Source organism: Pelodiscus sinensis, chromosome 29 (assembly GCF_049634645.1).
Source record: "Pelodiscus sinensis isolate JC-2024 chromosome 29, ASM4963464v1, whole genome shotgun sequence".
Taxonomy (NCBI): domain Eukaryota; kingdom Metazoa; phylum Chordata; order Testudines; family Trionychidae; genus Pelodiscus; species Pelodiscus sinensis.
In genome coordinates, this window is record NC_134739.1 from 11,150,591 (window position 1) to 11,162,766 (window position 12,176).

The following is a 12,176-nucleotide window of genomic DNA, read 5'->3' on the forward strand; positions in this document are numbered from 1 at the left end:
TTAAAAGAAGTTTGTTTTATTGGGAATTGGGAGGGTGGGTTTCCCGTAATATACTTATCTCCTGGGTGATGGTTCTAGGGGAGCGGTTCCTTCTGCAAGAAGCAGAAGGCGCTACAGAACCTGGGTGTGTCTCCCCTCTTCCCCTCCCCCCAATACGTACATGCAGATAGTTTATAAAAGAAAGGCAGATTCTGGATTGTGGCCACCCAGAGGATGGCTTCTATCAGACAGGATATTCCCTGTGGGGAAATAAAAATAGACTGCAGTCCCCAGAGGATCATGGGAAACCGTCATCATCATCTTCTGCCATTTCCTTCGCAAACTCAAGGTCCTGCTGCTCACGCTCCCGTCGCTCCTGGAAGACAAAGGTGGGGAAGGTTCCTAACAGGTAGACTCTAGCAGCGGGACTGGGATGGCTCAGATTGATGGGAGCTGAGCTGCTCAGAGACCCCCCCCAGGTCAGCGCTGACCATAAGAGCATGGGAGGCAATGGCCATTCAGGGGTCTGTGTGAAATGAGCGAAGGGAAGGCCCTGTCCAAACCAAAGACTGACTGGGCCCTCGGCCGAACTCCCAGCTCGCCACAGAAAAGGTCCCACCAGGGCAGGGGTGGGGCGCTTTGCACAGACTAGACAGGGGTCCATAGCACTGGTTGGGAAGCAAGCGTTGCTCCCAGGGTGGGTTGCTAATGGGACGCTCAACCCCCCCCCCTTCCCCAGCAGGAAGCCCAGAACTCAAGCAGGACCTCACCTCTGCAGACTCCAAGTCCTTGTTGTAAGACTTAGGTGGGAACCTCATGGCCTGGAAAAAAAAAAACCGCACCAGAGGGGATCATAAGGAGCTATGGAACCACAGCCATGTTCCATCTGGGCCATGACCACAGGACAGAGACAAGCAACCCACAGCGACCTCTCAGGCCGTAGCAGCCATTTCCACGCACACACTGCAGCCCGGGCTCACGCTCCTTGCTTCAGCAGCTGCAGGGCGATGGGCAAGTTCCAAACAGCCAGGTAGGTGGCTGCTGGGTCACAACATGTAGGCAGGAGAGCAACCTTCACGCACACCTCCCAGCGCAGTGGAGCTCAGGGTGTGCTCGCAAGGGCCATGCATGCTAAGGCTGCGTGAGCCTACCCGGGGAATCCGCTCTCGCTCCCAGCAGCTGCAGCTAGTGCCGAGAGACTGGCCAGCAGAGGCTTTCACAGCACTCTGGCATGAACGAGCTCGCCCAGTGGTCACGGGGAGTAGCCTGCTATTATCCATTTTACAGAGGCAATTCACAGAATGGAAGAGAACCCAGGAGTCGTCTCTCAACCCCGACTGCAGCGCGCTGCATTAGCAGGCAGAGTACAGAATGGGGCGTGCTTAGATTACAGGGGAACGTGGTGAGCTCAAGGAGGGCAGAAGGACCATACTTTGGACTGGGGAGCTGAGGGTGCGAGGGAGAGGAAGGAGAAGAGCCAACCCATCACCCTAGAGGGGCCTGGTACCAGCAGTGGGAGCTTTGGGCCTTCTAAGTCACTCTGCTTCACTCCCACAACTCAGGACACCTGACCCAGAACCCAGACAACGGGCGGAGCATAGCTACCTTGACAGACATGTTGTGGATGTCGAGGCAGAAGGAGATCCTCTGATGGAAGGCCAGCTGGGGCTCCCGCGTGGAGTAGATGTCAATCATCTCTTTGGACTGGACGTAGCCCTTCTCGTGGTTAATGCTGGCTTCAATCACCCCATCCCGGATGGCCTGCAGCCCAACAGCAACAGTCACGGCAGGGGCCAGCCACTTGGTTCGCGTGTGCCAAGTGCCTGCGTTCCCGAAGCTACGGTGAGCTCCCACAGGACAGCCCAATTGCTTGGTTCCCTCAAGCTCTGAGCTCCACACGCCTCTTCCACTCAGTGGAAGCGGCTCCGTTTTTTCTTGGTGGAACAAGCCTTGCTAAAGATTGCTCAAGGGAGTGACAGATGTAGCGCGATAAGGCCAGTTGGGTCATGGGCATGAAGGAACTCAGAGCTGCTGACGGCCCGGACCCCAATCAAAAGAGGCTGGTGATAAACCAGCCCTCTGCTCCTTCAAAAGGGTGTAACAGTGACGAACGATACAGGATCAACCCATCAGGAATCAGACAGTCCCTAAGCACTGCATGGAGAAGGGGTCAAGAGCTAGATTTCCTACACTGATCCGTGAACCTGTGCTTCGTCCCAATGACCCACCTTGGCAACAATGAACTCAGCATCCTCCGGGCTGTCCAGCTGCAGTTTCTGAGCAATGTCAGCCAGAGCTATGCGAGAATAGGACAAGCTGATCATGCGCACACCTGGAGGAGAGAGAGAACAGGAGCTGCAGTGTGTGTCTTGGGGCCAGAGTGAGGTGGGAAGTGGGCGTGAGGGCAAGAGGCCTTTAAACCAAGTACAAGGACACTCAAATGCGTGTTGCTCTTCTTTTCTGCACTAGATGTTAGGAGCAAGCCACAGGGGCTAGCTAGGCTAAGACTAGGACTGCCTGAGGGACACCGTAACAGGCCCAGGCCTCAATAGCATGGCCATTAGCAGCTTTTTACCTGTCTTAATCACATTGTGTCTCAGCCTGATGATGAGGGTATAGGTCCCGTCGGCCTGAAATTTGTCCGCAAACTGATCCAGAACCTGGTTGAACTTGGCTAAATTACCCGTCCGAACAGCTGTGAAAACACATAGGAAACCATTGAGAAAAAACAAAGGGGGAAAGATCAGCTGAGGTCCCAAAGTAAGAACACAAGACAGAAGTGCTGATCAATGTTCCCTGTAAGCGGAGTGCTTGGGCGGGCAGCCACCCAGGAGAGATCCAATGCTGTCCAGCTGATTAGCAAGTGTGTCCACTGATGGTGCACATCTACTTATTCTTTGGTGCACATAACAAAAATTATTCTACACATGGATAGAAAAATTAGAGGGAACACTGGTGCTGACACCCAATTCTGGACTTTAGTCATTGCCAGGAGTGGAGAACAGAACCCAGGAGTCCTGTGCGCCAACCACTCAAGCTGCTGCCTGACATGTAAAGTAACTGGAATTTTGAGGTTTGATCCATACATGCCAGAAATAAAACAGGAGACAGAGCCCTTTACTGATGAAATGTTAAAAACACCTGGCTCCTTCAAAGAGCAGAATATTATGCCCATTTACAGTGATGTGTTGGCTTCAGAAGACCAACAATTTCATAGATCAGTCTGACCCCCTGTATAACTGAGCCCAGAGTTACCTCAAATAATTTTTTAAATTTGAGCACATCTTTAAAAAAAAATCCAGTCTTGATTTAAAAGTTGCAGGTGATAGAGAAGATGCCATAACTCTTGGTAATTTGTTCCAATGGTTAATGTCACTGTAAAAAGTAAAATTTACTTCCCTGGCTCCTGTGACATTAGAAGCCAGGACCACCCTGGGTCAGACCAGTTAACAGGTCATAAAGTTACTGACCATTACCTTCCATTCTGAAAAAGTTGCATGTATGGCTTTGGAATAGAAGTTGGCATAGCAACACTCGCATACTAAGTGCACTTTTATCTTTTTTTGCAACTATTTTGTTAGCCTAAATAATAAAACCTACCCAAGAAAATGATTCGTTAGTGAAAATATGGTTACATAAAGGTTTTGTCTTATGTAATGAAACTGACTGTTCTCATTGTTCACAGAACTGACCAATCTTTCTTTAAAATCAACCGTATGCTTTTGGCCTCAATGGTATCTTGTGACCACGAGTTCCACAGGTAACGGTCAGCATTTCCTTATAACTACATCTTTCAGTTTCATATAATAGCTCTTTATTCTTGCAGTATGAGACAGCATAAATAAGGTGCACAATTTACCTGTTGTCAGTAACTTCATTTCTCATGAAAGAATTAAGACACTGTAGCTAGACCAAACATTAGGGCTCAGAACAGAAAGTCAGGGGGTTCCTAAGTCATCCGACAACAGATCACAAACCTCTGGGGAGCACCGACAGCGCATCCTTACCCTGCGTCAGGAGGAAGTAGGGCATGAGCGACCTCTTGAGGGAAGGCTGTCTGAACTGGAGCCTGTCTGGGATCTCGCCCAGCAGTAACTCCACCACGATGAGCAGCTTGTGCACCTTAGGAAGACAGACAGACGCAAGAGACTGAATCTGCTAGAACTAGGGATGTAAAATATTTAATTGGATAAGCAGTTAAACGAGATGTTGAACTGGTTAACCGACTAAAGGGGGCAAAGGCGGCAGCAAGGGGGTGGGGGTTCCAGCCCCACTGGGCTGAAGTGCCCGCTCCCCCACCACCTCCAGCCAAGGTCAGGCTGGAGCAGCCCCTTTGCGGCAGGCACGGGCAAATTGCAAACAGGGGTTGCTCCGGAGCAGCTCTTGCACCGCCATGGACACGGCCTACTCCGAGAGCAGCCTCTGACTGCGGCAGGTGGGAAGCTGCTCCGAGCCCTCACCAGTTAATGCTTAACAGGAACCAGTAAGCATCACCCATTAAGGTTGATCTTTCACATCCCTAATTAGAACTGCCTTCGACACTCTCAGGAAGCTAATTCGTCTTTAGAATAGACTGGCCAAGAAGCTGGTGAGAGATCACAGAACCTGCCTTGCCTCTCTCTGCTCCTCTTCCTGGACCCGATTATGCATGGTGCCTGCACAAAATGCCTGCCACATGTCCACCCAGAGGATTAAGCCTGCACTCACTGTCTGTTTGAAGCCGACAGCAGTGTGTTGTGGTGCCTTCCTCAGGGCATTCGTCATGGTCCTGCGTGCTTCAGAGTATTCCAGCTGAATGGCTTTGATGCGACCTGGAAGGGAAGGGAGAGGGAGATTTACAGGGGGACAAACTATTACAGAGTCGCATTGGTTTAACTGACAAGAGCCCACCCAGGCACTGGGACCTTCACCCTACCTGGCACAAACCGCTACTCAAAACAGCTGCTCCATGCCAGGGCATTTGGCTGCTATAGTTTGGTGCACCTTGAGTGACTGACAGCACTTGGGGGCATATCAGCAACAAGCCAATCTAGGTTCAGTTGCCTCACATTCAGATGACTAGAGGAGCTGCTGAGGTTTGGAGATCGCATGCTTATGTACTCTGTGGTGGTGGCGTCCTCAGCAAGGACAGCAGGGTGTGAGCAGTCTTCACCTCACCCCTTTCCTTGCCCAGGGCAGCAAAGTTAATACCTCTTTGCCCACCCATCAGACCTCAAAGCCCCGCACCCACCTGTGCTTGTTAGTGCACCAATCATCATGAAGGCCCAGCACACTCCCTGGCAAGAGGGACGTGGTCTGTGGCACAGTCCCTGGTCTGGAAACTGGGGCAGCTCCATGTCAATTTTAGAACAGCAATTTCAATGTGAATTACATGTGGATATTAACAAGCTCAGTACAGTGGCCCCTGTTCTCCACTTTCACTTTCAGATTTGTACACTGGTGACGCTGAGCGGCATCGCAACAGTCCAGGGCAAAGCTGGAGATTCTGGCAACTGCAAAGGGGGTTTGTGGGGGACTGTGGAATGCAGGTAAGTACCTGTTAGCAATGAACAGTGTTGGCATTTCCACCATTCAGCTTTCTGTAGTTACCTCTCCCCCCGAGAGAAATTTGGTAGCTCTGAGTGGGGTGAATTGCCGCTTCAGACTGCCTGCAGACTAGACTATAATATGCTATGCTTGGTGCATGTTGTCCAGTTTTCTTCCCATTTATTAGGCAGGATGTGCAGATTCACAGAATCCGAGGGCTGGAAGAGACCTTAGTAGTCATCGAGTCCAGCCCCCTGCCCAAAACAGGACCAACCCCAACTCAGGAATAAATTCTGTGGCAAGGAGTGAATTCTTTGGCAGTGGAATGTGCCAGAGGATCGTGATATTTTACAGGTGACAAAATGGAGGTGGAGATTATGAGATTTGCCTGAGGTCACAAGGTCAGTGACAGAATCAGGAGAAAACCCTCAGAAACCTGAGCCTGGCTTTAATCACTTGAGCACACTGCTTCCCTGGCTCCATCAACAGAGCCCAGGAGTCCTAATTCCAGTCTCTGGTTCTCGCCGCTAGACAGCGCGACTCTAAAGCGGCTTGTGATGGCACTGCTGCCTCTCACCTGTGTAATAGAGGTACCTGGCCCACTCGTTGTTATTGGCCTGCTCGGGGAAAACTGATTTGGAGACAAGCTTTTCTGCCTGGTCGTAGAGATTATAGTGAAGATAGTTCCTCAGCAGCAAGTTCAGGAGAGTGGCCTGGCCATCGGCATCATGGCGGAGGGTTGCTGTCCTCAGGCGGGCATGCAGGAAACTTCAATAAGGGTGGAAAGGAAAGTGTGTCAGGAGGAGAGGGAGAAAGCTGCAAAATGGGACAGGACAAATGTCCTCAGCACGGTTCCGATCCTAGCCAAGGACTGCAGTGCCCTCAGGCACCAAAGGGCCCTTTCCTTTCTGCATAGGCGGGCTCCAGGAGAATGCAGCACACAGGACCGCAACTGACCTATCGGACACAGCAGCAGTCAGTCATACCTCCTGACCACGTCAAGTTTATTCAGGAACTCGTAAATACGGGAGTGGTAGTAATAACACTTGGCCACCACCAGATCCAGGGCTCGGCGATTCTGAGGACTGATCTTCTGCATAAGGTCGTCGGATACTTTCTGGGCCTGGAGAAGGAGAAAGATCAAAACAACCAAGCTGAGAGCGTGAGAGAGCAAACTTATGCTTGCTCTCTCATGAGGAAAGGCAGGAGGGGAGGAAATTAGAAGCAGTCTGGCTGTGGAAACTCCTATTACTCTAAATCCCCTGCCTCTAAAGCAGTAGTAGCTTCCAAGGGCTGCATCTCAGCCAATCCCTTTGGAATGCAGTTAAAAAAAAATCCAGGGATGCTCTCCTAGAAGAGCAGTAAAATGTGAGGTGACTAAGTGGAGGCAGTGGTAATTTTTTGCTGGCTAGTTACTAAAGCCGCCTCCTGTAGCCTAGGCTGGGACATGAAGTGTCTCTCTTCTGAAGCTCTCTCACACTATCTGCACTCTATATGTACTTTTCAAGATGCTTTAGCTTCTGTAGCTTAGGTCATGGGAACATGGAGGCAAGGGGGAGAGCACCCAGATTTGACAGTTTAAACTACAGTTTTGTGGGCTGTGCATGCCCAATACATGGGGTTCAGTAGGGAGATGGATCTCCCCAATGCAGCAAGCAGTACAGCCCTGGGGTTTTACCTCTGGATATCGTTTACTGTTCATCAGGTAGATGACCAGGAGCAGCTGGAGATAGGTTTCCACCTCTGGCAGAAGGGGGGCTGAGGCTGCCTTTCCTGTCCGGGGGCGGAACTGCAGCTCTGCTTCTGTGTCCATAGGCTGTAGAGAGAAACCAAGATGTGCTGGAGCCACAGCTCTCAAGTCCTCTAGTAATTCACAGAAGAAACTCAACATGGATGTACCAGGCCTGTCATCAACGCCCTTAGCAGTTCCCTGCCTGCCCCCCAGATGTACCTCATCTTGACCTGGAGGGATTACTGCTAGGGAAAAAGGAGAGTTCAGTCTCCAAGGCTCACTCAGTCTTTGGTCTCTCTGCTGAGGATGCCAACATGGGCCAGCAAATGCTCGTTGCGATTTACAAGCCAGCTGGTACTGAACCTAGTCACCATCCCCAAATCACTTCCCAGGCACTTCTGAATGGTCAAGTTGTAATGTCTGAACACTACCTGTGGTGTCTCTGCTTCCCCCCACTTACAACAGCAGGTTCTGCTACTAAAACACCAGGCATCTGCCAGAGCAATTACTGCCCCTACTTCAGCCACCACCTCTGCACCTGGGACAGACTCACCTCCTCCAGAAAGCTCAGTAGGAAGTCTCGCATGGTGCTGTTGGAAGTGAAGAAGCCATTGATGGCTTTATGGAGCACATTGGGGTTGAGTCGGCGGGACGTGGAAGGCAGAGCTCTTAGGGCACGCAGGACATAGCGAGGCTCCTTTCCAGACACGGCCTTCTCAAGCTGCTTCACGTGCTCTTTGATGTCTACATGAGCATAGGAAAATTTGCTGGCACTCTGCTTCTGGCAAGTGCCCGCACAAAGGAGGTGCTCAGAGGGAAAATCCTAATACTTGATAATTCTACTGGCATACCCCCCCTATTTCCTGTCTGTAGACGATACCTGTTCCTATCGGACTATTTTAAGGCAGGGGTAGAGAATCTAAGGCTTAGGGGCCAGATACCCTAAGGTTCTCCCCCAGTATTTGGGAGCCAGACCTGGCGTTCCAGCCACCCCCATTGTGCCCCACGAAGCTGGAGCACACAAAATCTACTAGTCTAGGCTCTGGTGTGCAAGGGGAATGTGGGGAGTGTCTTTCTCCTTCTCGGACAGGGCCCGGGTTTGGTTTTTTTTTTTTGCTTTTAACTTGTGTGACCCTCAACTAATTTTTAAGTGGGTCAGTGGCCCCCGACCCTAAAAAGGTTTCCCACCCCGGATTTAAGGAGGTAACTTCAATCCCTCAGGACAGAAACCACCCTCTGAATGATGGGGGTTATGAAGAAGGGCAAGTGATCCAATATCTGTCTACCACAGGTTTCTTGCATCTTCCTCTGCAGTCCTTGGTGCCAGCTGCACTACTATTTATATTACAGTAGCACATAGAAGCCCCCATAATGGACAAGGACCCCAATGAACTAGGTACCATGCGAACACAAACCAAACATACAGTATATAGATGTTGGGCTCATCCAGTTGGATACTGCTTTCATCCTCATTACAGAGCAATTCTTATAACAATCGCATGCTTATGTAGGCACTTTCACAATGAAGTGTCCCACTACATTATACAAGCAACCTGAGAGAGAAGCTAAATACTGCCATCACTTTATGTGCAACTTGGGGTGGAGGGGACCCGAACAGTGCTGGGTGCAGCTGACAGATCTGCCACTGGCTCTGTCAATTTAAGTGAGTCACTTGGGGTCTGATTTTCAGGTGCGCTGAACACCCAAACCTCCGGTAGAAGTCAATGGGCGAGGATGCTGCTTAGTACCAATGAAGAACACGTGCCTCTGTGAAATAGTGGAAATGACGCCTCCTGGCCTGGCAGTGGGGTCCAGGCGTGAGGGGTGCGACAGCGGGGACCTTGGCCATACCCATGCTGTTTGCTCACCAAACCATCACCCCATAGGCCGAGCACCACCCCGAATACCCCTCCCCCTGCAAAAGCTGGGACTTGGGAGAGAAACGGGGCCAGTCACAGGAGGGTGGGGAGGGGCACCTAGGACACAGAGGGGAGCTGGCTTTGGCCTCCAGTGTGAAGCAGCCCCTGCTGGGTACCCCCCCCCCCGGCTCTTCTCCCCCTCTGCTCTTCACTCCCTCCCTCCCACAGGGCTGCCCCCTCCCCCCTCTGCTCTTCGCTCCCTTCCCCCCCACAGGGCCGCCCCCTCCCCCCCCTGCTCTTCGCCCCCTCCCCCCCCACAGGGCCGCCCCCTCCCCCCTCTGCTCTTCGCTCCCTTCCCCCCCACAGGGCCGCCCCCTCCCCCCTCTGCTCTTCGCTCCCTTCCCCCCCACAGGGCCGCCCCCTCCCCCCTCTGCTCTTCCTTCCCTCCCCCCCCACAGGGCCGCCCCCTCCCCCCTCTGCTCTTCCTTCCCTCCCCCCCCCACAGGGCCGCCCCCTCCCCCCTCTGCTCTTCCTTCCCTCCCCCCCCCACAGGACCGCCCCCTCCCCCCTCTGCTCTTCCTTCCCTCCCCCCCCCACAGGGCCGCCCCCTCCCCCCTCTGCTCTTCGCCCCCGCCCCCACCACAGGGTCGCCCCCGCCCCCACCACAGGGTCGCCCCCTCCCCCCTCTGCTCTTCGCCCCCTCCCCCCCCTCAGGGCCCCCCCGCTCACCCTCCAGCGTGACGGCGTCGAGCTCGCGCTGCGACGGTTTCTCCCCCGCGCCGCCGGCCCCGTCCGCCGCCTCCTCCTGCATCTCCACGTCCGGGGCCCCGGGCGGCGGCTCCTCGGGCGGGGCCTTGGCCTTGTCGGCGGCCGGGCGGCGGCGGGACGCGCCCTCCTGCTTCATGGCGCGCGCGGGGCGGGGGGGGGAAAGAGCTCGCGCCGCTCGCGGTGACGGTGCAACAATCGCCGGGCGCAGGCGGCCCGCTCCGCGCGAGGGCTGCTGGGAGCGGCCAGGCCCGGCCAGCCGAGGCCAGAGAGCGCGAGCGGGGGCGGGGGGGCGGAGTCAGCAGCAGGCTTGGGGCCCCGAGCGCCGAGCGGGATTGGGGACCGCCTCCCGCCGCTGGGACGTCACCGCTCGCGCCGCGCCTCCGTCATCGCTCGGGTACTTCCGGCTCCGCTCGGGTGTCCCTGCGAAGAGCTGGGGCGCATGCGCGGCCTCGTGTGGGCTCGCTCGAGGCGGGGTTCACGGGCTTGGGGCCCGCTCCTTGAGAGCTTAGCCCCGCCCCCCGGGACCCCTCTTCCCAGGGCCCCCTCAGAGACAGCCCCTCCCCTCAGAGAGCCCCCTTCCCCCGGCCCAGACACCCCCTCAGAGCCCCTCCCCCCTAGAAAACCCCGCCCCCCGAGACCTCTTCCCAGCAACCCCCCCTCAGAGCCCCTCCCCCCTAGAAACCCCCCCGTGACTCGCCCAGCCCCCCCGAGACCTCTTCCCAGCAACCCCCCTCAGCCCCTCCCCCCTAGAAACCTCCCGTGACTCGCCCAGCCCCCCCCTCGAGACCTCTTCCCAGCAGCCCCCCTCAGAGCCCCTCCTCCCCTAGTAAGCCCCCTCCCCTCAGAGGCCCAGGGTGCCCCCCTTCAGAGACCCCTCAGATCCCTCCTTCCCTTGCTGACCTCTTCCACCAGGGTCCCCGCTCTGACACCCCCTCCAGCGACCCCCCTTTCCAAGTCCCCCTCCCCCTAGTGACTGCCTCTCCTCCGAGATCCTCTTCACCTGGGGAACCCCCCCAGCCCTCTTTCCCTTTCCCCTAGAAAGACCCCCTTTCCTCCATTGACCCCCTTGTCCCGGTGACCCCCTTCCTCAGCCCCCTGCCCAATAACCTCTTCCCCCTCAGGCCTCTTCCTCTCAGAGCCCCCTGTTCCTCCCAAAGCTTCCTCAGAGACTCCCTTCCCCGCAAAGCCCCCTATTCCCTGGGTAGACCACTTCACCTGGAGAGATTCCCCTCCAGGGTTCCTCTTTCCTCAGGGAAAATGCCTTAAGCCCCACTGCTGCTCCTCTGCTCTTGAGGACCAGCGACCCTCCCTTTTCACCATCTGTTTGTTATGGAGATTGAGCCCAAGCCTGACCACAGCTCTGTTGTGCTGAGCACTGTATAAAGACCCAGGAAGATAACATAGGAATGGCCATACTGGGTCAGACCAACAGTCCATCCAGCTGGTATCCTTTCTGCTAAAAGTGGCCAATGCCAGATGCCCCAGAGGGAGGGAACACAACAGGTGGTAATTGTGATCCCTCCCCTGTCTCCCATTTCCAGACAAACAGAGGCTAGGGACACCATTCACACCCATGCTGGCTAATAACCATTGATGGAATTAACGTCCATGAATCTATCTAGCTCTTTTTTTTTTAACCCTGTTAAAGTCCTAGTGTTCACCACATCCTCTGAAGATGCAGCACCTGCTCTAGTGTCATTCTTTCTACTACCTCCACCTAAGGCAGCATGGGTACCAAACAGTAAGCACTTGTGGGTGATTCTGCAGGGACCATTGCTGGGATACTTTTTCTCATCTGGAGAGAGATTGGCATGCATCCCCATTGCACAAGAGTCTCCATTTGTCCTGGCCTACAGGGGTGCTGGAGTGAGGGAATGCAGGGTAGAAATCACCCCTATGTCAAAAGCATCAATATCAGAATGTTAAATGCTCACAGCTTCTGCCCATGTGTCATGATTTGAGAGAATTCTTTAAATATGGTCCAGTCTATTTTAGAAAAGTTATGCCAGTGTAACACTGTTGGTTAGAAGTGTGACTTTTTGTAACTAATATTAGTGTACCAGTGTAAGTGTTGTGTAAGATAGTTAACCACTGCAAGTGTAGTACATGGAGGAGGAGGATATATACAGGGTAGGGCCATTACTAAATTATGAAGGAAAACAATTACAGAAAATATGGAAACGGCAGTGATTCTTAATGACCTTTTTGGGGGTTTCACCAGGAAGGTTGGACACCTAACATAGTGAATGATTGTGAAAATGGGGTAGATTCGGAAGCTAAAATAGGAAAAGAACAAGTTAGAAATTAGACAA

General features: G+C 53.8%; 1 protein-coding gene across 1 annotated transcript; it reads right to left on the reverse strand.

Moving 5' to 3' along the window:
• Positions 1–10,108, reverse strand: PSMD3 (proteasome 26S subunit, non-ATPase 3). Its single transcript, XM_075911237.1, has 12 exons — positions 9,826–10,108; positions 7,791–7,981; positions 7,184–7,321; positions 6,492–6,628; positions 6,083–6,273; positions 4,687–4,790; positions 3,987–4,101; positions 2,555–2,674; positions 2,208–2,311; positions 1,585–1,740; positions 750–800; positions 1–355 (listed from the first exon to the last, which is right to left on the reverse strand). The coding sequence occupies exons 1-12, from the start codon at positions 9,998–10,000 to the stop codon at positions 278–280; spliced, it is 1,560 nt and encodes a 519-aa protein (XP_075767352.1). The 5' UTR covers positions 10,001–10,108; the 3' UTR covers positions 1–277.
• Between the last annotated feature and the right edge of the window lie 2,068 nt (positions 10,109–12,176).